Source organism: Carcharodon carcharias, chromosome 3, assembly GCF_017639515.1.
Source record: "Carcharodon carcharias isolate sCarCar2 chromosome 3, sCarCar2.pri, whole genome shotgun sequence".
Lineage (NCBI taxonomy): Eukaryota > Metazoa > Chordata > Chondrichthyes > Lamniformes > Lamnidae > Carcharodon > Carcharodon carcharias.
The window spans coordinates 223,934,193-223,959,803 of record NC_054469.1 but is presented as its reverse complement, the minus strand read 5'-3'; the positions used below and the strand labels follow the sequence as shown (position 1 = coordinate 223,959,803).

The window sequence follows — 25,611 nt, the reverse complement described above, 5'->3', positions numbered from 1 at the left end:
TCAACTGGATGACTATGGATGGTTCTGGAGAGGGGATCCGTAGGTTTACAAAGCAAAAGAATATGGCATCATTGCAGGGCAGCTACCTAGGATGTGACAGGAAGAGACAGAGTACACAAGCAGCAAATAGGGTCAAACGGGGAAAAAATGGTAAAAAGGCAAAATTAATGGCTCTTTACTTAAATACACGTAGTATTCAGAACAAATAAATGAATTAACGGCACAAATAGAGGTTAATGGTATGATCTTATAGCTATTATGGAGACATGGTTACAAGGAGATCAAAACTAGGAACTAAATATTCAGGGATATGTGATTTTTGAAAGGACAGACAGGAAAGAAAGGGTTGTGGGGTAGCTTTGTTAGTATGAGATGGAATAAATACGATAGCAAGAAATGATCTTGGATCGGAAGATGTAAAATCCATATGGATGGAGGTAAGAAATAACAAGGGGAAGAAGACGCTGGTGGGAGTAGTCTATAGGCCCCCTGACAGTAGCTATACTGTAGGACAGAGAATAAATCAGGAGATAATGAAGGAATGTAAAAAAGGCAGTACATTAATCATGGGTGACATTAATCTTCATGTAGACTGAGAAAATCAAACTGGCAAAGGTAGCCATGAGGAAGAATTTATAGTGTATTTGGGACAGTTTCCTAGAATAATATTTGTGGATCCAATCAGGGGTCAGGCTATTTTGGATCTGAGGCAGGTTTAATAAATGATCTCAGAGTAAAAGATCCCCTAGGAAACAGTGACCATAAACTGTATGCTAAATTCTACCATGTTGTGTGAGAGAAACTTGGGTCGGAAAAAACTGTGCTAAACTTAAAGGTAATTATAAAGGAATGAGGGCAGAGTTGGCTGGGAAAGGCGTTTAGCAGAAAAGATGGTTGATAAACAATGATAGACGTTTGAGAAAATAGTTCATGACTCACAATAAAGATGTATCCCAGTGAGGAAGAAGGATTCTAGGATAATCAATGAAGTTAAGAATAGTATCAAATTGAAAGAAAAAAACATACAATGTGGCAAAAATTAGTGGTAAGCCAGAGGATTGGGAAAATTTTAAAAACCAACAAAAGATGACCAAAAGAAAAAAAAAAGGTGAAAATAAACTTTGAGGGTAAATTAGCAAGTAATATAAAAACAGACAGTAAGAGCTTCTTTAAATATATAAAAAGCAAGAGAGGGGCCAAAGTGAACAAAGGCTCCTTAGAGAATGAGGCTGTGGAAATAATAATGGGGAACCAGGAAATGGCAGAGGTGTTGAATAAATACTTTGCATCAATCTTCACTGTAGAAGACACCCTACTAGCATTCCAAAAATACTAAAAAAATCAATGAGCAAAAGTAGGGGAGGAAATAAATACAATAACCATCACTAGAGAAAAAGTACTAAGGAAACTAATGGGGCTAAAGGCTGACAAGTCCCCTGGACCTGATGGGTTGCATCCTAGGATATTAAAGGAAGTAGCCACAGAAATAGCGGATACACTGGTAGTAATCTTCCAAGAATCCTTAGATTCTGGAAAAGTCCCAGAGGATTGGAAAACTACCAATGTAATACCTTAATTCAATAAGGGAGGGAGGCAAAAAACAGGTAGTAGGCCAGTTAGCTTAACATCCATCATTTGGAAAATGTTAAGAGTCTATTATAAAGGATGTAATAGCAGAGCATTTAAACATACATAATATAATCAAGCAGAGTCAGCATGGCTTCATGAAGGGGAAATCATGCCTGACAAATTTATTAGAATTCTTTGAGGTAACAAGCAAGATAGATAAAGGGGAACCAGTAGACGTAATATATTTGGAATTCCAAAAGGTGTTCAATAAGGTACTGCACATAAGGCTACTTAATAGGATAAGAGCCCAAGATGTTAGGGGTAGTATATTAGCATGGATAGAGGATTGGTTAACTAACAGAAGACAGAGAGTTGGGATAAACTGGGGGGGGGGGGGCTTTTTTAGGATGGCAACCTGTAGCTAGTGCAATGCCACAGGGATCAGTGCTGGGGCCACAATTATTTACAATATATATTGAATGGCTTGGATGAGGGAAGTGAATGTACTATCGCCAAGTTTGCAGATGAAACAAAAATAGGTGTGTAGACAAGGGTTGAGGATGACAAAAAGCATCCACAGAGGGATATAGGCAGGTTAAGTGAGTGGACAAAAACTTGGCAGATGGAATATAACGTGGGAAAATGTGAGGCTATGCGCTTTGGCAGAAGAATAGAGGAGCTAAAATGGAGAAAGATTGCAGAAAGCGGCAACACAGAGGGACTTGGGGGTCCTCATGCATGAATCACCAAAAGCTAGCACATAAGTTCAGCAGGTAATAGGGAAGGCAAATGAGATGTTGGCCTTTATTTCAAAGGGAATGGGGTATAAAAATAGGGAAGTCTTGCTAAAACTATACAAGGCACTAGTTAGACCACACCTAGAATACTGAACTGTTTTGGTCCCCTTATCTAAGGAAAGATATATTGGCATTGGAGGCAGTCCAGAGAAGGTTCACTAGGTTGATCCCGGGTATGGAGGGATTTTCTTATGAGAGGTTGAGTAGGTTGGGCCTGTACTCATTGGAGTTTAGAAGAATGAGAGGTGACTTTATTGAAACATAAGATTTTTAGGGGGCTTGACAGGGGAGATGCTGAGAGGTTGTTTCCCCTTGTGGGAGAGTCTAAGACCAGAGGGCATAATCTCAGAGTAAAGGGTCACCCATTTAAAACTGAGATGGGGAGAAATTTCTTCTCCAAGGGTGGTGATTCTGTGGAATTCTTTACCGCAGAGGGTTGTAGAGGCTGGGTCGTTAAGTATATTCAAGGCTGAGGTAGACAGATGAATGCAATCGCTCTTCCCTGTTAGGATACGAGTCATTTTAATTCCCATATCCTTACTATAAGTAAGGGAATCAAGGGTTATGGGAAAAAAGCAGGAAAGTGGAGTTGAGGATTATCAGGTCAGCCATGATCTCATTGAATGGCGGAGCAGACTCGATGGGCCAAATGGCCTACTTCTGCTCCTACGTCTTATGGTCTTATGGACTGCAAGGAAAAACAAAAAATTATAATTACGGCTGATCCTAAAAACTAGTTTTCACCTTTGCGCCGAAAGTGGCAGTCATGCACTGAGGGAAATGATACTTAAATGAATTGACATTCAATTAAGTTTAGTTTGTGCTGGACATTGCTTCTAATGCCATTCACACTGCATCTTAAAAAATGCAGTAAAAGAAGATCTGAAGTAATGTACTCTTGTGGGAATCTGACATTTTTAACCTGTCCCTCACAATATTTGTCATCTTCAATACTTCTCTAAGGTTTTTCTACATTTCCTTTCCTCAAGTCTACGCCTCATCGATTCTGATCAAAGCAGCAACACGGATATCTACTTTGCATTCCCTACCAATGCCACTTGTTAGCTAACCTCAAGGAGGTAAAAGGGATTAGTCTGGGGTGACTGCTTATCCAATTTTTGACTCCATGTGCAGAAGCACGCAGTCTCTGTGCTACTATTCACACAGTGGTATGGTTATGACCTGACGCAGAGTGCAGAGAATCATTGATGTGAACTTGCGTTTCATCACTCAATGGTATTTAAATTCTATTATGTAAGCACGATAATTGAAGAATCAAGTGTGACATCTGTTAAATTCTGAGGCACTGCAGTTGGAAGCAATTGCAGACTACCTTCCGTTAGTTTCCCAGCAACCTTCGCGTTGCCAAAGCAACATTGTCTGCCTATGCAAGTAAAATAGAAACAACACGACGAGGTACATGCAAAGAAGAGAGATTTTGTAAAGTTGAATGAGAATCACTCCAACTAAACCATGCCTCCCAAAGTGAAGCCCTACTTTTGCCAAATGAAGCAAATGTAAACAAAGGTAAAAGCTATTCCCCTCATATCATAACCTTAAATGCTTTGATGCTGTAAATGGTTTACAGTTTTTTGATTTGAAACACAGGCTTGGTTCTCGCTCAAGTATGAAATCTCTACCACAGTGAGCTCACCTGAGATTGAGGAATGCAATAGCTCTTCCCCAGTAGGATACGGTTATTTCAATTCTCACATACTATCTAAATGAAGTGAAAACTCCATTTTTAGATCCCTCAGCTTCACATGTATGCAACCAGAATGGTGGCATTATTTTAAACACGGTACAAGAAAATTCAGGCTCAGTGATGAGACTTTCAGGTCAATAGCTGCCAGTTTGTTGCCATCCATGTGGAACGAGAACATCATTATGGCAATTTTTACGCACTGTTCATAATTTGTATACACATTATGGAAAAGGAATGTTCTGGGAATAGAGAGCGTGTCAATGTTTTGTGGAAATCATGAATTGAGATCAAAGTAATCTAAATCTGAGCAGCGACTTTTCCAACATTTGGATTGTTAAAATATAATCAATTGATAATTTCTAAAAAAAAAAAGTAGTAATCTTTTTGGTAAATGTCTCTGGCCTAGAGCAATGAATGACATTATCTAGGTAAATCTATAGACAACAATGTCATTTGGTAGTACAGAGCTTGAGTCTTGCTGGGCAAAGAGAGACATGATGTTGAAGCTTTGTGTCTCATACTCATCAAGACAGATGCATGAATGCCAAATTTTAAAAGGAGCGACAATTTAAACTGCATTAGAATAAGCTGCTGATTCGCTGGCAAGTCAGCTCTAATTGGTCATGTGTAGCCATGGTGAATGCAACAGCGAACTATTGCCCCCAATGCTTTTGTTTAATTCAAAACAAAGGTCCAATGTCTGAGCATATTCCTTTTGCCTGTGGAGGATAGGTCCCTGCATATGAACATAGCAAGCACAAGTGAGTTACATTGCAAGCTCGACTGATAATCTTAAATTGGTTGTTAGTCCAATTCTTAGTGCATTCAAGATTGTTTAGCAAGCGCTGCCCAATCGCAGAATCATATCTAATATCAGGCATTATGTTCTCAGTTTTGCAAACATGGAATGGCCGAGTACGATGAGTACTCTGCCTAATGTGAACACCTGAAGAGTTTGATGATTAGGATCTATATTCCTTCAAGGTGAAGTACCGCAACGCTGTCACAAATGTAGGAATCTCAAAATACTCAAAAATGAAACTCAAACTGAACCAGTTAACCTTAGTTCTTGGGATGTGAGTAATATTGAGGAGGCAATAATTGTTGACCACAGAGCAACTAAGGCCATTAAAAGCCAGCCACATAGTCCCTTCCCTCTATTGTTGAGCCAGTTGAGTTTTGTGTTACGATCCAAAGCACTTGCTCCTCCTCATAACTTGCCAGCTGCTGGTCTAAGTGAGGACAAGGTTTGACTCATCTGTGATGCTTCCCCTCACCAATTGCTCAAGCTCAGAATCGGGATGCAAATTAATTAACCATATAAGACGCCACACGTGTGTCACCACTGCTGACAGAATAACAACCAAACGTGTATCAGTGGCTTCAGAGGAAGATTTAAAAGGGGAAATTCAAAGGGAAAAGTTGTGATAGGAAAAAAAATTAATGCTGTAACAACGAAAAAGACTGATCTGATTCCGGCAGACTGATCGTGTCAGCCTCTTCCTGCCCCATGGAACTCATTTCTCCCTATCTTGACTCCCTTCTCTCTCCCCTCGTCCAGTCCCTTCCCACCTACATCCACGATTCCTCTGACACCTTATGTCACATCAACAATTTCCAGTTCCCTGGCCCCAACCGCCTCCCCTTCACCATGGACGTCCAATCCCTCTACACCTCCATCCCCCACCAGGATGGTCTGAGGGCTCTCTGCTTCTTCCTCGAACAAAGGCCCGAACAATCCCCATCCACTACTACTCTCCTCCGTCTGGCTGAACTTGTTCTCACACTGAACAATTTCTCCTTTAACTCCTCTCACTTCCTCCAAATAAAAGGTGTGGCTATGGGTACCTACATGGGCCCCAGCTATGCCTGTCTCTTTATGGGGTATGTGGAACATTACTTGTTCCAGTCCTACTCTGGCCCCCTCCCGCAACTCTTTCTGCGATACATCAATGATTACTTCGGTGCTGCTTCATGCTCTCATTTGGACCTGGAAAAATTTAATAATTTTGCTTCCAATCTCCACCCCTCCATCATTTTCACATGGTCCATCTCTGAAACTTCCCTTCCCTTCCTTGACCTCTGTCTCAATTTCTGGTGATAGACTGTCCACCAATATCCATTAGAAGCCTACCGACTCCCACAGCTACCTTGACTACAGCTCCTCACACCCTGCTTCCTGTAAGGACTCCATCCCATTCTCTCAGTTCCTTTGCCTCCGTCACATCTGTTCTGATGATGCTACCTTCAAAAACAGTTCCTCTGACATGTCCTCCTTCTTCCTTAACCGAGGTTTTCCACCCATGGTAGTCGACAGGGCCCTCAACCGTGTCCGGCCCATCTCCTGCGCATCCGCCCTCATGCCTTCTCCTCCCTCCCAGAAACATGATAGGGTCCCCCTTGTCCTCACTTATCACCACACAAGCCTCCGCATTCAAAGGATCATCCTCTGCCATTTCCACCAACTCCAGCATGATGCCACCACCAAACACATCTTCCCTTCACCCCACCTCTGCGGCATTCCATAGGGATCGTTCCCTCTGGGACACTCTGGTCCACTCCTCCATCACCCCATCTCCTCAACCCCCTCTCACGGCACCTCCCCATGCAACCACAGAAGATGCAACACCTGCCCCTTCACTTCCTCTGTCCTCACCGTCCAAGGGCCCAAACAAGTGAAGCAGCATTTCACTTGCACTTCCCTCAACTTAGTCTACTGCATTCGTTGCTCCCAATGCAGTTTCCTCTACATTGCAGAGATCAAACGCAGACTGGGTGACCGCTTTGCAGAACACCTTCGGTCTGTCCGCAAGCATCACCCAGACCTCCCTGTCGCTTGCCATTTCAACACTCCACCCTGCTCTCTTGCCCACATGTCTATCCTTGGCTTGCTGCATTGTTCCTGTGAAGCTCAACGCAAACTGGAGGAACAGCACCTCATCTTCCGATTAGGCGCTTTACAGCCTTCCGGACTGAATATTGAGTTCAACAATTTTCGATCTTGAACTCTCTCCTCCATCCCCATCCCCTTCCCGTTTCTACCCCCTCCTTTTTGTTTTTCCCAATAATTTATATAGATTTTTCTTTTCCCACCTATTTCCATTATTTTTAAATGTATTTCCACCCCCACTAGAGCTATCTGTACCTTATCTGTCCTGTTTTCTACTCTTAATTAGCACATTCCTTTAGACAATATCACCACCTCCAACACCTCTTTGTTCTTTTGTCTGTGACAGCTTTTGGTTATCTCCACCTATCACTGGCTGCTTGTCCCAACAAACCACCCCCTCCCCCCCTTTAAACCAGCTTATATTTCACCCCTTTCCTACTTTTACTTAGTTCTGTTGAAGAGTCACGAGGACTCGAAATGTCAACTGTGCTCTTCTCCGCCGATGCTGCCAGACCTGCTGAGTTTTTCCAGGTATTTCTGTTTCTGATTGGAGTTGGTAGATGCAGCTATACAACACTGCAATGTATTTGAATAGCAGAATGGAAAAGCCTTCCAGTCAAGGAAAGTAACATTTATCTCAAGCTGTCTGCAAAATCTAGAAATTTGATTCAACCCTTCTTTCTTGATAGCTATCCAGAATGGGACAGAAAAAAGATACATTATTTCCAAGACGTTGTGTCTTTAGATGAAAATATCCAATTGCTCCCAATACATTTTATGGAGCCTTTAAAAAAAAACATTTTGGAGGTAAAAAGCATTAATGGAATGCCCACACTTTAAACTTGCATTTAATATGCACAATATTCCAGTATCAAGCTAACAGTTTTAATTTAGTAAACAAACTTTGTTTTATGGATATGCTAGCAATTTTTCATTAATTTTTGAATCATACCACCTGCTCAAACAACTTCAGTGTCTGTTAGTTTAGTCTTTGGCTTATTTTGAGCACCAGGATAGGCAACCAGGCAATAGCGTTGATCCTCAGTCACATCACTGCTGAGATCAGCTCATTAGCCAAGTGAGTTTTTGTAATCAAGAGTTCTTGGGAAGGCAGATCTGCAGGAGGATGTTACAGACTTGCACCAAATAGAGAGATCTCCATTTGGAACAGCTATTTAATTGTTCTGGGAAGATGACAAGACATTTGGAAGTGCCTTCCATGAAACATTGATTTTCACTCCCTCTCTATTCCCATAACACTCCTTGTCAAACACATTGCAACTGTAGCAACATGGTGATCCAGGAAAACGTTCCTTATATCTCAACAGAAGTCAATGCTTGCTGCAAACTGCCCAACTTATTTTTACTGCATAGGAATTATGATGCATTCACATACCACAGATTTAGAGAATCAATGTGAAGTGCAAGCCACCTTGCCTCAATGCTAAATGCAGAGCGTAAGTCAGGTGTGAAGGCTTCAACACTCTTGTGTTTCATTCCCGTATAGTACAGGTTCATCAATTACACTACAGCTGCAGTGCGTGAAACAAAAACTGATTTGCAGCGATACCATTTTGTCATGCAAAAATATTCTTCAGCTTAGAACCATATCCTGGGCGAGTTTTCTGTGCTTGAAATTGTTTGGAGTCCAAGCAAAGGACTCGTATAGTTACCATTCACTACGTTGATTAATATCATGCAAACTTTACTTCTTAGTGTAAGGAACAAAGAAAGAACTTGCATTTATATAGCATTTTACATGTCTTATGCTGCCCCAAACTGCTTCATAGGCTCTTAGATAACAAAATGCAGTCAATTTCGTAACACTGACAAACGTGTGGGGCGATTTGCACACTAGATCCCACCAATGTTTTTCTGTAGTGCTGGTTGAGATAAATACTATCTAGGACATTAGGAGAAATTCAATGCTCTTCATCAAAGACCATCTTGGGATCACTTGCATCCACTCCGATGGAGCAGGCAGGACCTCATTTTAACACTGCACCTGAAAGACAGTACCCCAGTGAAGCATTGGACTACAATGTCAACTAGTTTTTCACGTGAGGGGCCTTGAACCTAAAACTTTTTGACTTGATGTGAATGCTACTCCTGAGATGAGGCTGAAACCTTAAAGTCATTATGTTTATTACAAATAACATTTAGTACATGATAGTTACTTCTACAGCAGCAGATATACTACTGAACAGAACAGGAGGCATGATATATGTTTAAAGGGGAGTACAAAAAGGCTATTTAGAGTAGATAGATTTTAAACAATTAGATTATGAGACTCAGGAAACTTTTAGTCACGATTCATCAGGTTAGATAATTATTTTAAAAATCCTAGAATTAAAGCACTGAAATTAAACTAGTACTTTTTAAAAACTTTCAAGATACTCGGAATGAAATAAGGAAGAACCATTAAGCAAGATACTCAGTTATGTCCTGTGCTATTAGGACCGTTCAGCTGAGCAGACATTCTGGTTCCAAAACAGACACTTTGCTATTGTACCTCAGCCGAAAGTCTCAAAAAACTCCCCTCCTATCAGCAGACACTGGAGCAGCAACCAACCCTACCCTAATGATATACAAATAAAAAAATTAAACTGGATCTTAATCTTAGTGGAGCATAAGTATTCAAGCAAACAGAGATCCAGTTTATTGCATTCTCTCCTCTATGCCCAAAAGCAAGAGGTTTGACGATGATTCAGAATGTATTATACAACGCTAATTTTATTACAAAACCAACTGGGCAATTTTCACACAGCCCATACTTCCATCTGCTAACAACATGCACAATATGATCTATCGATACTGACAACACAGGATGTTAATACAAATAGCAAAAGAAATCAAGGGTGGGTAATGTTTAGCTGCTGCAGCAACACAACCTGTAATTATGCAGCACCTTTAACATGATAAAACCCCTCATGGCGCTTCACAATTGGAGTACATTAAAGATTTACACCAAAACACAGATATTAAGGCAAATGACCAAAAGCTTGGTTAAAAAGGTAGGTTTTAAGGAGAGGAGAAAGAGAGGTGAAAAGGTTTATGAAAGGAATTCCAGAGGTTAAGGCGCAGGCAGCTGAAGGCAAGATCACCAATAATGGAATGATTAAAATTGGGAATGCTCAGGAAGCCAGAATTCCAGAGCAGTTAACTAGGAGGGCTATGTGGTTGGAGGAGATTACAGAGATAGGGAGGGGTGAAGCATAGAGGGACCTGAAAACAAGGGCGAGGATTTTAAAAGCCAGGCCTTTCTTTATTGGGGGCCTGTGTAGGTCAGTGAGCACAAGAGCAATGGGTAAACAGGATTTGGTGCGAGTTAGGAGATGGGCAGAGTTTATGGATGAAAGATGGCCTGGAATGAGCTGGAAGAATCAAGTCTGGAGGTAACAACGGCATCGATAAAGGTTTCAGCAATGATATGCTGAGGCAGGGATAGAGTCAAGTGATATTACAGAAATGGAAATAGGCAGCCTTAGTGGTGGCACAGATATATAGTTGGAAGCTCATGTCAGGGTAAAATATGACATCAGTAAAAGCAAAGTACTGCGGATGCCAATAATCTGAAACAAAACCAGAAAATACTGAAAAAACTCAGCAGATCCAGCAGCATCCATGGAGAGAGAAACAGAGTTAACGTTGAGTTCGTATGACCCTTCTTCAGAGCTTGGTTATGACATTGGTCTGGTTAAGTCTCAGACAGTTGTCAGAGAGCAGGGGGGAATTCAGGGCCAGGGAATGGACATTTGATTGGGCACTGAAAACAATGACTTCAATCCGTCTGATATTTAACTGAAGAAGGGTTTTCTTCTCGTGCAGTTCTGTATGTAGGACAAACAGCCCGATAATTTACAAACAGGGGAGTTAAGAGGTGGTGATGGAGATGTAAAGTTGGTGTCAACAGTATGCAGATTTAAAAATACAAGAAAATGAAGAAACAGGTTTTTTAAAAAAACATGCACTGTGAATATAACACAGACATAATCCAGCAGTTAAAGCAGACTGATAGGACACCAGCTAATGCCAAGGCAATGAATTTGTATAAGGAAGAGTTAGATGCTGTGATGCAAAACAGCAGGCCAGGGAGAGCAGAATCAAATAGCCAAACAGGCAGCCTTCATCCAAGTCTGGCAGCATCGGCGGAGAAGAAAAGAGTTGACGTTTCGAGTCCTCATGACCCTTCGACAGAAGTTCTGTCGAAGGGTCACGAGGACTCGAAACGTCAACTCTTTTCTTCTCCGCCAATGCTGCCAGACCTGCTGAGTTTTTCCAGGTAATTCTGTTTTTGTTTTTGTTTTGGATTTCCAGCATCCGCAGTTTTTTTGTTTTTAAGCCTTCATCCAAACCTGCCTTGTGGTCATGTAGAACATACTACATAATGTAACACATTAGGTAGTGTCACACCGAAATTTTGACACAAAACAAACACGTTACAGCCGCCGAGCATTACTATCACGCAAGAAGCCAAATAACCTACAAACACCAAGTGAAACATAACTCGCACTACACCTCTCAGTGCATATATCCAAGATTATATAGCCAATACGAAAAAGTAAGTGATACCATAAATGAGAATTCTAATGATCTTACATACTATAAGGCGATATAACTGCGCTTGTATATTATTGTCTGCAGTTCCCTAACTTCCTCTCCTGTGACGCTCAGGTCTTTCCCTCGCTCCCATACTGATGCTTTTCTCCCCACAACGGGCATCATTAACCCCTACAGATGACCCAAAGCGGTTTATTCCCACCCCTTCAAGAGCAAATCGTTCTCGAATTCTATTCCTTACAAATAAAACGCACCCTTGGTGTCAAACTCCCGCAAACCTCTCTCTCTCTTTCCCACCACCCCAAGTCTCTTTATCGACTTAAGATGAATGACATTCCGCTTTCACTTCTGAGTTTGCCTCCCTGTCCCCCTCCCTGTCACCAGCCCTGTACAGGTGCCGCCTGTGCCACTCACTGAGTTGCCCGGGGGCGGGAGCCAGGTCCTTAGGGGGGGTGGACGTGTGCCTCTCGAAGTTGCCGGGGTTGGAGAAGTAATCGCGGAGCCGGGGCAGCTCCCTGCCGGCCTCCTGCAGCTCGGTGTGGAACTCCAGGGCGGTGAGGATGTACTGGTCCCGCAGCAGCTGGGCCGCGATGGTATCCAGGGGAACGCGAGGCAGTTCTGCCCCCAGCGGCAGCCCGGCCGCCGTCTCCCTCGCCCCGCCGCCGCTGAAACCGTAGCCCGCCTCTTGCTGAGGCGACAGGGGCAGCGAGTGAACGTGTGCGGCGGGAGTCGGCGGGCCCGGGGCGCCGACCTCCTTGATTTTCCGCGATTTTCTGTCGGATTCTTCATCCGAGTCACTGAGGAACGGATTAACACTAGACGCCGCCATCTTACTTCTCGTCTTCCTGGTTTTAATCTCGCGATAATTTCCTCCATAAACCCCGCCCCATCCTCACCCACCCCCTAAACCGCTGACTGGACAGGAAGCCCGGTAACGTCATATGACTGACAGTCTCCTTAACCAATAAAGATCAGGGTCATGCAGTCAATCAGGCTCCCGCCTATGCAAGCTTTATTATATACCACATATAGCCATATTAGTTCCAGAAGTTGAGGCGATAACTCTTTTTTATTTACAAAAATGTTTTTAAAATTCATTTTATCTGTAAAAGCCGTTGAATAGCTCAACACTGCGGGTCAAAGGTTAGACATGAGTGTTATCGCGCAAGCGCAGTGAGGATTCTTGGAGGGTCTGAATGAACTTTCGCAGCTGGCAGATGTCAATGTTTTGTAACGAGATCATTGACACCCCCCTGATCAGGCAGGTAAGTTTACCATTCAGAAATAAGTGTACTTTGTTTTTAAATAACTTGGATGTGCGTTTCTGGATCTAACTTTGAAATAACTTTACTAAGGGTGTCAGTTTGTTTCTAGGTTAGCCCCAGAATTTGACCAGGTATCTGCCTGGTCAAATGTTCCCTCCTTTTGGAAGGTTACTGCACAATGTCTTCTGTATGGAGATCAAACAGCTAAGAGAAGATTTAATAGAAGTGTGCAAAGTCATAGTAAGTAAAGGGGAAACTGTTTCCAGCAGCAGACTGTCGGTATAATCAGAGTGCATAGGTTTAAGTTGATTGGCAAAAGATCCAGAGGTGACATGGGAAACACTTTTTTAATGTGGTGAGTTTTTGTGATCTGGTATTCACTCTCTGAAAGGGCAATGGAAGCAGATCTGTGATGGAAAACTCTCCATTTGCCTGGATGATTGCAGCTCCGACAACACTTAGGAAGCTCGACACCATTCAGGAAAAAGTAGCCCGCTTGATTGGCACCCCATCCACCACCTTCAACATTCGCTTCCTCCACCATTGACACACAGTAGCAGCAGTGTGTACCATCTACAAGGTGCACTGCAGTAATCCACCAAGCCTCCTTCAACAGCACCTTCCAAACCCACAATCACTATCAATTCGAAGGACAAGGGCAGCAGACATATGGGAACACCAGCACGGGAAGTTCCCCTCTAAACCAAACGCCATCCTGGCTTGGAAATACATCACTGTTCCTTCACTGTTGCTGGGTCAAAATCCTGGAACTCTATCCCTAACAGCACTGTGGGAGTACCTACACCACAGGGACTGCAGCGGTTCAAGAAGGCAGCTCAAGATGGCATTTTCAAGGGCAATTAAAGATGGGCAATAAATACTGGCCATCCAGCGATGCCCACATCCCAGGAACGCATAAAAAAAAATTGAAAATCACATTTGTCAGAATAACATAATTAAGATTAGATCAAGTGAGAGGGAACAATAACAATCTGGGCTTTCTTTTGTTTCTGAGAAATTAGGGACAAGTATTGCATACAGAAAATGTATTTAATTTTTACATTATAGATGCTTTTATTACAAAGTCAGTCTTATTTCACTTTATGATAATATTGAGCTTTCTTTTCCAAATGATTTGAAAGTTTTTCTTTTATTCATTCACGGGATGTGGGCTTCACTGGCTGGGCCAGCATTTATTGCCTATCCCTAATTACCCTTGAGAAGGTGGTGGTGAGCTGCCTTCTTGAACAGCCACAGTCCATGTGGTGTAGGTACACCCACAGGGCTATTAGGAAGGGAGTTCCAGGATTTTGACCCAGCGGCAATGAAGGAATGGCGATATATTTCCAAGTCAGGATGGTTAGTGACTTGGAGGGGAACTTCCAGGTGATGGTGTTCCCATGATTCTGCTGCCCTTGTCCTTCTAGATGGTAGTGGTCGTGGGTTTGGAAGTTGCCATCTAAGGAGCCTTGGTGAATTCCTGCAGTGCAACTTGTAGATGGTACACACTGCTGCCACTGTGTGTCAGTGGTGGAGGGAATGAATGTTTGTGGATGTGGTGCCAAGCAACCGGGCTGCTTTGTCCTGGATGGTGTCAAGCTTCTTGAGTGTTTTGGGAGCTTGCCTCATCCAGGCAAGTGGGAAATATTCTATCACACTCCTGACTTGTGCCTTGTAGATGATGGACAGGCTTTGGGGAGTCAGGAGGTGATTTACTCATTGCAGGATTCTTAGCCTCTGACCTGCTCTTGTAGCCACAGTATTTATATGGCTTGTCCAGTTCAGTCTCTGGTCAATGGTAACCCCCAGGATGTTGATAGTGGGGTATTCAGTGATGGTAATGCCATTGAATGTCAAGGGGCGACGGTTAGATTATCCAGCTCTTGCTGCATTTGGACATGGACATGTATCTGAGGAGTCGCTAATGATGCTGAACATTGTGCAATCATCAGCGAACATCCGCACTTTTGACCATATGATGGAAGGAAGGTCATTGATGAAGCAGCTGAAGATGGTTGTGCTGAGGATACTGCCCTGAGGAACTCCTGCGGTGATGTTTTGGAGCTGAGATGACTGACCTCCAACAGCCACATCCATCTTCCCTGATGTTAGGTATGACTTTAACCAGTGGACAGTTTTCCTCCTGAATCCCATTGACTTCAGTTTTTCTAGGGCTCCTTGATGCCACACTCATTCAAATGCTGCATTGATGTCAAGGGCAGTCACTCACCTCACCTCGGGAGTTCAGCTCTTTTGTCCATGTTTGAACCAAGGCTGTAACAAGGTCAGGAGCTGGGCGTCAGTGAGCAGGTTATTGCTAAGCAAGTACTGCATAAAAGCACTGTTGATGACCCCTTCCGTTACTTTACTGATGATCGAGAGTAGACTGATGGGGCGGTAATTAACTGGTTTGGATTTGTCCTGCTTTTTGTGTACAGTACATACTTGGGTAATTTTCCACAGAGCCGGGTAGATGCGAGTGTTGTAAATGTACTGGAACAGCTTGGCTAGGGGCGTGGCAAGTTCTGGAGCACAAATCTTCAGTACTATTGCCGGAATATTGTCAGGGCCCATAGCCTTTGCAGTACCCAGTGACTTCAGCCATTCCTTGATATCGCCGTTAAGTGAATTAAATTTGCTGAAGACTGGCATCTATGATGCTGGGGACCTCTAGAGGAGGCCGAGATGGATCATCCACTCGGCACTTCTGGCTGGAGATTGTAGCAAATTCTTCAGCCTTATCTTTTGCACTGATGTGCTGGGCTCCCCCATCATTGAGGATGGGGATATTTTTGGAGCCTCCTCCTCCAGTGAGTTGTTTAATTGCCCACCACCATTCACGACTGGATGTGGCAGGACTGCAGAGCTTAAATCTAATCCATTGGTTGTGGAACTGCTTAGCTCTGTCCATTGCTTGCTGCTTATGCTATTTGGCATGCAAGTAGTCCTGTGTTATGGCTTCATCAGGTTGATACCTCCAACTTTAGGTATGTCTGGTGCTGCTCCTGACATGCCCTCCTGCACTCTCATTGAACCAGGGCTGATCCCCTGGCTTGATGTTAATGGCAGAATGGGGGATATGCTGTGCCAGGAGGTTATGGTTGAGTACAATTCTGCTGCTGCTGATGGCCCACAGCGCCTCATGGATGCCCAGTCTTGAGTTGCTAGATCTGTTCGAAATCTATCCCATTTAGCACAGTGGCAGTGCCACACAACACGATGGAGGGTATTCTCAATGTGAAGGCGGGACTTTGTCTCTACAACGACTGTGCAGTGGTCACTCCTGACACTGTCATGGACAGATGTATCTGCAGCAGGCAGGTTGGTGAAGATGAGGTCAATAATGTTTATCTCTCTTGTTGGTTCCCTCACCACCCGCCGCACACCCAGTCTAGCAGCTATGTCCTTTAGGACTCGGCCAGCTCGGTCAGTAGTGGCAATACCGAGCCAAATCTCAGTGATGGACATTGAAGTCCCCCACCCAGAGTACATTCTGTGCCCTTGCCACCCTCAGTGTTTTCTCCAAGTGATGTTCAACATGGAGGACCACTGATTCATCAGCTGAGCGAGGTCAGTACCTGATAATCAGCAGGAGGTTTCTTTGCCCATGTTTGACCTGTTGGCCTGAGGCTTCATGTGGCCTGGAGTTGATGTTGAGGACTCTGAGGGCAACTGCCTCCTGACTATACAAGTGCGCTGCCACCTCTGCTGCTAGATTTACTAAGTTTCTGTTGAGCAAAAGTTGCACAGCCTAACTATTTTCAGTGTATTTTTCACTTAATTGAGTTGAACTTTGATAGTTACAGCACCATACTTGCTTCAGGCAATTCAAAACAGCCTTCAAGTCTTTTTTGTTTTATTAATTCTTTCATGGGATGTAGGCATTGCTGGCAAGGCCAGTATTTGTTGCCCATCCCTAATTGCCCTTGAACTGAGCGGCTTGCTAGGCTATTTCAGAGGGCAGTTAAGAGTCAACCACATTGCTGTGGGTCTGGAGTCGCATGTAGTCCAGACCAGGTTAGGATGGCAGATTTCCTGCCCTGCAGGCCATTAGTGAACCAGGTGGGTAAAGTCTGCAATAGCTTTAAGTTAAACTATCAGGAAAGGCTGAACAAGGTGGTGCTGTTTTCTCCAGGAAAGAGAAGGCTGAGAGGTGACATGAAGAGAGGTTTCTAAAGTTAGAATGGATTTTGAGATAGGTAGATGTGGGCAAGATGTTTTCACTTGTTGGAGAGACCAAATAAATGAATAGTCACTAATAAATTCGCTGGAGATTACTCAAGCTAAGGTCTTATTTCCTGGAATTTAAAAGGTTCAGGGATGCTTAATGGAAGTTTGCAATATATTAAGGTGAACAGATTGGGTACATAGAGATAAACTATTTCCATTGGTTGGGGAGTCCAGGACTAAGGGGCAAAGTCTGAAAATTAGAGCCAGAACTAAAGGGAGCAAAACCAGGAAAACACTTCATCATATGAAGGGTAGCACAAATTTGGAATTCTCTTCTGCAAATGACAATTGATGCTAGATCAATTGTTAATTTTAATCTGAGATTGATAGATTTTAGTTAATCCAATGTACAGAGGGATATGAGGTAAAGGTGGGCATATGGAGTTAGGTCACAGATCAGCCATGAACTCAATGAATGGGTAGAACAGGCTCGAGGGCCTACATAGCCTCCTTTTTTCCATTCTGCACAGGGATTCAGGAGACAGCTCTTTTAACAATAGTGGTGAGAATGTGAAACTTGCTACCACGGAGAGAAGGTGAAGTGAATAGTATAGATACAGTTAAGTGGAAGCTGGATATGCATGAGGGAGCAAGCAATGGAAATTATGCTGGTAAGGTGGTAGGAGACCCACGTGAAGCACAAATACCGGCATGAACCAGTTTCTATGCTGTAATCACAATATTTGTCCTTCCTTTTCTTTATAAGGTGAATTGCAATAGGCTTTGTTTATCCAAAGATTTAATTATGTAGCTATGCTAGCATTTTCACAATACCAAACCACAAAATTTCATCTATCTCAGTAATGCCCAAACCTCAAAATCGCTATCATTAGTGTTACCAAATTCCCAGCTTTCCTCATCTTTCGTACTTCCATATATTCTGACTAACTGTGACCAGCACAGTCAGTCATCCATTAATGTGTATAGGTAATGTACTGGCATGTGTCTCAATCTAAATTCTAGCAATGTTTTGTCTGTTTCCCTTTGTTACATATTGTGCTGTCTAGATACTTTCCGCAACTATTTTAGTGGGAATGTACAAGCTTATCTTTGGCAAGTGTTCAGGTTAAAGCACACCTGTGTTGCCTTTTTAAAGTTCCATCCATCATCCCATCAAAGGGATGCAAATATGACTTTATGTTGAAGTGTTGCTTTTAAATCTGAAGTATATTTTACTTATCTTACACTGGAACATTGAGTTAGCTTCAAAAAGTAGTTTGTCTGTTATGAAACACTTTGGGATGTCCTGAGGTCCTGAAAGGTGCTAGATAAATGCAAATTCTTTTAGGCCAGCAACAACAATTTTCATTTGTAATGTGCAATTAATGTAAAAAAGCATTGCAAGGTGCTTCACAGAGGTACTATAAACAAATATGTCACCAAGCCACATAAAGAGATATTGGGGCAGATAACAAAAAAAGCTTGTTCACAAAGGTAGGTTTAAGAAGTGACTTAAAGGAGGAAAGCGAGGTAGAGAGGTGGAAAAGCTTAGGGAGGGAATTCCAGAACTTAGTATTAATTGTATTTATTCTAGGTGTTGCACATTAACTGGGGATTCACTTGTGCTGCTATAAATAGGAACAGACTGAAGCTGTTGTTGTGTTAGGAGATGCATGTTTATAACGTGTATCTCTGTAAATAAATCGTCATTGCATACTTAGGACCGAAGGTGGGGATTGAAACACTTATTCTGTTATGCTGAGAGTCTTCAGTGGAATGTCCACCTTTGGTTGGCAGTATTTGAAGAAGTCAATATATTTCTCTCATTGTTCAATGAGTAACTGCACTCAACACTGTGCTCCAATGATCTATACCTACCAGAGCCCCATGTTTAATTTCTGTTTTGAGTTAGGTGATTTAAACTGGGACAGCAGTTCTGGTAGTCCTACAGTTGACTCTGCTACCTTGGCCCATGGAAATACCAGGTGATAGAAGATTCCATCTTGATTATTCAAGAGGCAGCCTGAGGACTTGATTTGTGTCGACTGATAACTCATTGTAGGATTGCACACAACGCACGACAATTTCAGTTATGCGTGTCAATGGAACCATAGTGGATCAAACAATTATGCACAAGAGAGGGAAGATAAAGACAGACATTTTCCGTGCCCACCAGCATTGAGCGTGTTCGCTGGAGTGAGCAGATAATATGGCGCGATCAGTTTCACGACGGCGTGAAACCATTTCATGATTGTCCGCTTAGCTTGCCGAAGGCAGGCCACATTTCCCGCCATCGGATGTCGGGAACCTCATTGTAACACACCTGCGTATCATTATCAGGCCAGCCTGCCGGAATTGTCTCCCCCTCAGTTGGACCGTCTGGCCATGTTAGCAGGATAGTATGCTGATGTGTTTCACAACAGCACATAAAAGGCATGCACTTGGCGGGCTGCACTTTGAGGGGAACTCGGAGGTCAGTGCACAGCAATAATGTGGTGTAGCACTCGGCAGGGTCAGCTGTTGGACTTCAAGCTTGAGGAGTGTTGGGGAGTGGGGCGTCAAGGGCAGCCCTGCTATTGAGGCAACTTGTGGCAGGGGAGGGGCAAAGGCTCTCTTGCAGTTGAGGTGACTTGTGGGGGCAGGTGGAGGAAGAGCAGCCTTGCCTCTGAGGTAACTTGAGGGCAAGGACAGCCTTGACATTGAATATAAGTGCACAAGTATTCGGGGTTGGGGGCAGGGTGGGTGAAGGAAGCAGCCACGCATTAGTGAAACCTTACTGACCATTCCTCTGCAACTGAGACAGTTCAGATGCAGTCGCATTGACATGCATGCAGTCGGGTCTCTAGCTTATCTGCTCACTGAAGTAACACAGAGCTATCAAAATACCACCAAGCGCACCAGAGCTTTTCACCATCCTGGCACAGACTGCAAAGTCATGAGCGCTTTAGCAAACTGCAGACACTTGGACGACTGCACACGTTGTACAATATCCTTGCTAAAGCTGGCCTTGGAACAGTCACTGGTGGAGGCACTCACAACCCCTTGCAATGTTGACATCCTGGTTCAAACTAACAGTGCAGCCTTGCAGTGCAGATTAGGAGAATGCCTGAGCTGAGAACACAGCATACAGTACAATGGGCAAAGCGGCAGACCATCGGGATGCTGAAAATGAAGTTCTGCTGTTTGGAGCGATCTGGTGGAGCCCTGCATACAGTCCGCAGAGGATGTCACGCATTGTCATTGTCTGCTGCGCCCTTTACAATCCGGTGCTGCAACGGGGAGACGAGCTACCTGAGGAGGAGATGGAGGAGCTAGAGGTCTCCTCCGATATGGAGGATGCCAACGGGGATGAAGGTGAGGAGGTCCTCGAAGGCGACGATGAAGGGGATGAGACTGTCCCACTGGCTAGACGAGACAGGCGTGCTCAGGAGCCCCTCATAGCTGCTAGGTTTGTGGAGGATGATGACGACATGCAGTGAGGAGAACCCATAGATCCTCACATTACACCTGTGAATGTTTGGTCCAGTCTGGCTTATGACAGCATGAATACCCTCTGTGGGAATGCTCCTGTCATGGAGACGCAGGGCAGGCCCTAATAGTTGCTCAGTTGCAGGAGGATGATGACGATATGTAGTGAGGACACTCCATAGATCTTCACATAGCCTCTGAGAACGCCTGACTCCTGCCTGGCCGAGAACAGCTCGCTTGTGCTCTGTGATCATGGTCATATCATAGAGATGCAGCCATGAAACTTTAGAATCATCTGATACCATGCCCGCCTTCAGCACCTGACCCCCTTCAGGAACACAGAGTCACAGATGCTGAAGAGATGGGGGCCAGCCCCACCTTAAAGGTGCTGAGATCACAGAGAGAGAATGACGGAACTCTGTGGCACCTGCCCACAACATTCCGACAGCAATGCAAGCACCATCGAGGTGCAGGCATCAGTAATGTGTCCAGGGAGTGAGAGGCTGGACCTTCACTTTGTTCTGAAGGCTGCACAAAGCACAGGATAGAGGCCCTGGACTGAGACACCTGCCTTTACCTTGTGCAGAAAGGTTTCATGTCTGAATGACAAGAACTTTGCTCTTGGAACAAGGAGCCATAGGTTAGGGATTCATACTTGGGAGTTTATTGACAATAGTAAACAGTACGTGTGAGTGATTAACACCCATACCCAGGATGTGCAACTAATTCTTCCTAACTTCCCTAACCCTGCCGTTTTGTCTTGGTGCTCCCCGGACATCCACAGCAGAGGTGGAGGCAGCCTGCTGACTGCAACGCCCTGTCTGTGATGACCTTGGTGGGCGTTCTCTGGGTGAGATTGGAGGGCCCCGGCTTTTGGGGTCCTGCTGTGTGGCAGTAGCACTCTCCTTGGCCTGTGGAGCTGGAGCTGCTGAGGTCACAGGAAGAGGAGATTTGGATGGGCCGGATACTCCCGGAGTCACCTGGATGGATGGCGCTGGCATGTGCACTGGGGCGATGCCGGGGTGTGCACCTGCTGATTCTACTCGCTGTGCGTGCCTGAGGGATCCATTGCTGACTTCTTGAGGAGAAGGGGTAGCTAGAGTGCCAGGCAGCTCGATCTCACCCCTCTTGCTTACAAACTGTTGCGTGCCAACTGTGGCATCAGTGATGAAGTTGAGCCCGCGCAGTAGTGCAAGACCAATGTTCTGGACCAAGGTCTCCACAGCGGCCGCCATCCTACCAGTGTTGACCTTTGGTGCATTGGCATGCCGGTGATATCACCTCAGAGTGAAGGCAGATGGACTCCTCCATCGTGTCTTGCAAGCTGAGGAGTGCAGCAGACACCCCTTTCTGATGTTCTGAGCTTGCCAGCAGCTCCAGCAACTGTGACGTGACCGAGTCCAGAGGCTCGTCATCTGACTCGGATTCAGCAACGTTCTGGCCTCCAGCAGTCATCGAGTGCCAGGCACCAGGGAAGTCCCTGCTGCCACCTGCTGTGGATCAGACAGTGCGATGTGCTCACCAGATTGTGACCCTGAAGCTATTCTAAAGCAAAGTCCCACTGAGGTGTGTGGCTCTACACTGGTGGAGGGTGTGGGTGCGCACTGTGATGGGACTTCAAGGAGGGTGCCTCCTGATTCCACTTTGGAGGTTTCTTCGGGGCTTGTTTGGAGGCCTTGGGTCATGGACTCTGTTTGCTATTTCCCAGATATGCCTGTAGAAGCAAGGAGAGACAAGTAGTGCATGGCAGTGGCCTGTGAAACAGGACACATCACTCACAGCAAGGTTGTCTGATGGATGTTGCACTGCTGGATCCTCAATTGGTAGAGCATTGCCGGCCTCACCATCAGGACAGGATCGGTCCAGCTCATCGCCAGCCAGCTGGATGGCTCGGTTTTCAAAGTCCTTGAGGACCTTGGTTTCAGACATTCCTCCACCGGTCTGCAAACTCTCCCTGTTGTTGTGCGCCAGCTTGTTCTTCATCAGTAGAGATGGAGAAAGTGTAAGCAGGATGCCTGCCAGACCAGATGATAAATATGTCTGTGTGGGTGATGAGTGGTCTCATGGTGGAGATGAGGACAATGACAGTGAGTATGAGAGAGTGAATGGTGATGTCCCTTGAACCGGCAGTGAGTGAGGGCCCTGTGGATGTGTGATGGGTTTTCTGAGCGAGTGAGTTGAGAGTGATGAGAAGAGTGATTTACCCTGGTGGAATGGAGAAGATCATTCATCCTCTTGCGGCACTGGATGACTGTCCTCTTTTGAAGGGCGTTGGCGTTCACCACCTCTGCCACTGCCTACCAAACCTGGTTGGTGACGTTGCTGCCCATTCTGCGGTCAGAGCTGGAGTGGAAGACATCCCGACGGAGCTCCACAGCATTCAAAAAGCATTCCAGTGACGTGTTTCTGAACCTGATGACTGCAGTCTTATTTGCCTTTCTTGGACATCTTCCCTGCAGCATTTGTGGGCTGGAAGCATTGAGATGACTGTACACAGCTGGACTATAATTATGGCACCCGGTGTGCCGCCCGCCATGGAAATGGCGTGTTTCCTGGGAGTGCATAAATAACGTGGCGGGTTTGGGATGATATGGTGTGAAAACCGACCAACTACGGCACTTAGTGCAGATCTGGGATGATTCTGCCCATCGTGTTATTTTACATTTTACTTATTATTTGGTTCTTTTTGACTTTAAATATCAGAAATGGGCGGAGAAATGATTTTTCAGTGATGTAAAAATAAATGACAAATTTCAGGCCTGTTAACCATTTTTTGAAAATTATTTCTAATAACTTTTATTTTCCATTAGATATTTCTTACTGAAAACATTTTCTCCAAAATTGTAATGCTGTGAAGAACGATAACATCACAAAGGCTCACAAGAACTGAGAGGCTTATGAATGCCTGTGCATGTTAAAATGGACAATTTAATATGTAATTATTATAAAACAGTGCTAACTTAAGGTTGCTAGTGAAAAAGATTCAGTTCTGTCAGAAATATACCCACTGCAAGTGAACTGCTCAAAATATTTCCATGCTTCTGTTTGATTTTCAGTCTGTCTTGGAATGAAGTGATCGGGTTTATGTCAGTGAGCATGCTGGCATTCTTCCTGATTGGCTTGCTTGTGCATCTCATCTTCTTTGCCTCCATTTTCGACATCTATTTCACCTCTCCCCTGGTACATGGAACGACTCCCCATCGAACACCACTGCCACCACCAGCAAAGCGTCTTGTCCTCTTTGTTGCTGATGGTTTGCGAGCAGACATCTTTTTTGAGCTAGATGAGAATGGACAAACACGTTCGCCATTTCTCCGGTATGAAGCACTTAAAAAAAAAATGTCTTCAGGATTACGGAAGTTTTTTATGGTGTAGACATCGAGAAGGTGTTTCCATTTTTGGAGAAGAGTAAATATAAGATAGTCACTTGTAAATCCAATAAGAATTCAGTAGAAACTTTTTGTACCCAGAAAGTGGTGAGAAAGTGGAACTCATGTTTCAGAAAAGAGGAGAAATTAATGATTTCTTTTTTTTAAAAAAGCGATCAACTTAGCTGAATTTATCTTTTTATAGATACATAATACATTTTTTTCTGATGATTGAACCATAAGCTTCTGGAAGAAACGATCAACCATGTAGACATCAATTTCAGTGTGAGAAAGCATATCACAGATTATCCAATAAATTCCAGTTTTATTGCTCCAGCTCCAACCCCACATACTGAATTGAGCCGCCCTGTAGAAATATAAATATCAAAAACAAACACAGGACAATGTTATTTGGGGACTGAATAGTGCAGTGAGTTCAAATGTAGCACAGATTGGTACTGACAAACTCTCCTTTTTCTGTTGCCTGTGAAGATAGTAAATTCAATTTGTTTCAAATGGAAATAGTTGCAGAGTTATCCACAAATTGAAATTTGCACTTAAAGAAGCTATTGCTTTGTTGGTAAATGTGATGTTTAGTTTACATGCACAAAGGCCTCACAAACAGCAAACAAGGCAAGTGACCAGTTTGGTGGTGAAATTTGAAAAATTAATTGCTTATCTTGACATGATCTTCTAAGCTCACCCCAGCAGCTAGATCAGGCACCTGATGAAGGGTTTTGGTGAGTTTTCCACGTAATGGATGTGCACCATGTGGAATGGATTGCAAATGGCTCTGGCCAATCTGGCTTTGCCAGATAGGTGGGGGAAGATGAGGGAGATTACGAAGGTGTTCTTTAATAGTTTGGTATGCTCCTCATTGATATATTCACTTGACTCCAGAAACACTCTCTGAGTACAACATATTTTACTTAATTGGTTTTTATAATATTAATTGCATAGTATTTTTTTTAATGAATGGTTTCATACTTTTATCAATGTCCTGCATATTTGGAATAGCTTTCTTCTTGCACGCTTGATTTTGTAAGTTGTTTTTGTGCGTGCAGGAATGTGGTGGAGCACAGTGGAAGTTGGGGTGTGTCTCACACAAGGGTTCCTACTGAATCCAGACCTGGTCATGTGGCTCTGATTGCTGGGTTTTATGAAGATGTCAGTGCTGTTGCTAAAGGTATGCAGTATTTAATTAATTTATGTATTTGTATTTGGCTTGCAGGTTATAATTGTTATCTTTTCCACAAGGTCCAAATTGATCAGTTGAACACCAAAAGTATGTATGTAAAGAAAATTAATGAATGCAAAAAGTGTATACAAAGAGTAATCTCCTCCCCCATGGCGCAATTATCATTTGCATCTATTAATAATATGGGAATTATTTGTGACTTCTTTTGCTGGTTAGTGAATTATAGATTACGCTGCACCTGGCTGTGTAAATTAATATTTGCTACCCAGTATTGTTGTGACTAAATTACATACATGTCTCATTGTCATCTTGCAGGTTTAAGGATGCTATATTCTATAATGCTTAGTTAATTAATCCTTGAGCTGTTTTGTAACAATATTAACCGACATTAACTGGATGTTTTACCCTTACCTGGTTACAACCTCACTTTGCATCCATTTAAAACCTTCAGCATTGCGACATGCGATATGTTACTAGTTCCATGGCCTAGCTTACCCCAGTATTGCAACAGTAATTTGCACATCTATGTGTTTTTAAGCTTCATTTCAATCCTCTGTACAATTGGTCTGAGTCTCTTGAATTCCTAAGTTCAAGGCAATTTTGATATTGATGGTGGAGGAT

At 43.7% G+C, this 25,611-nt stretch overlaps 2 protein-coding genes across 14 annotated transcripts in view; one reads left to right on the top strand and one right to left on the bottom strand.

Moving 5' to 3' along the window:
- Positions 1-12,358, bottom strand: part of relch (RAB11 binding and LisH domain, coiled-coil and HEAT repeat containing) — a 102,057-nt gene extending 89,699 nt beyond the window's left edge. For all 7 annotated transcript variants that reach the window (XR_005942662.1, XR_005942663.1, XM_041184929.1 and 4 more), the window contains exon 1: positions 11,936-12,358. Coding sequence is in view for 5 of the 7 variants with exons in the window: in XM_041184929.1 (XP_041040863.1) it covers positions 11,936-12,350 (415 nt within the window). In the remaining 2 variants the exon portion in view is untranslated. The remainder of the gene's footprint in view (positions 1-11,935) is intronic.
- The window catches only part of pign (phosphatidylinositol glycan anchor biosynthesis, class N), a 125,843-nt gene continuing 111,530 nt past the window's right edge, over positions 11,299-25,611 (top strand). For 3 of the 7 annotated variants that reach the window (XR_005942665.1, XM_041184938.1, XM_041184934.1), the window contains exons 1-3: positions 12,358-12,782; positions 23,481-23,741; positions 24,857-24,978. Coding sequence is in view for 5 of the 7 variants with exons in the window: in XM_041184938.1 (XP_041040872.1) it covers positions 12,718-12,782; positions 23,481-23,741; positions 24,857-24,978 (448 nt within the window). In the remaining 2 variants the exon portion in view is untranslated. Of the gene's footprint in view, positions 11,523-12,357; positions 12,787-14,760; positions 14,899-23,480; positions 23,742-24,856; positions 24,979-25,611 lie in introns of those variants that run through there. The other 4 variants (XM_041184935.1, XM_041184936.1, XM_041184937.1 and 1 more) reach the window with 4 other exon arrangements.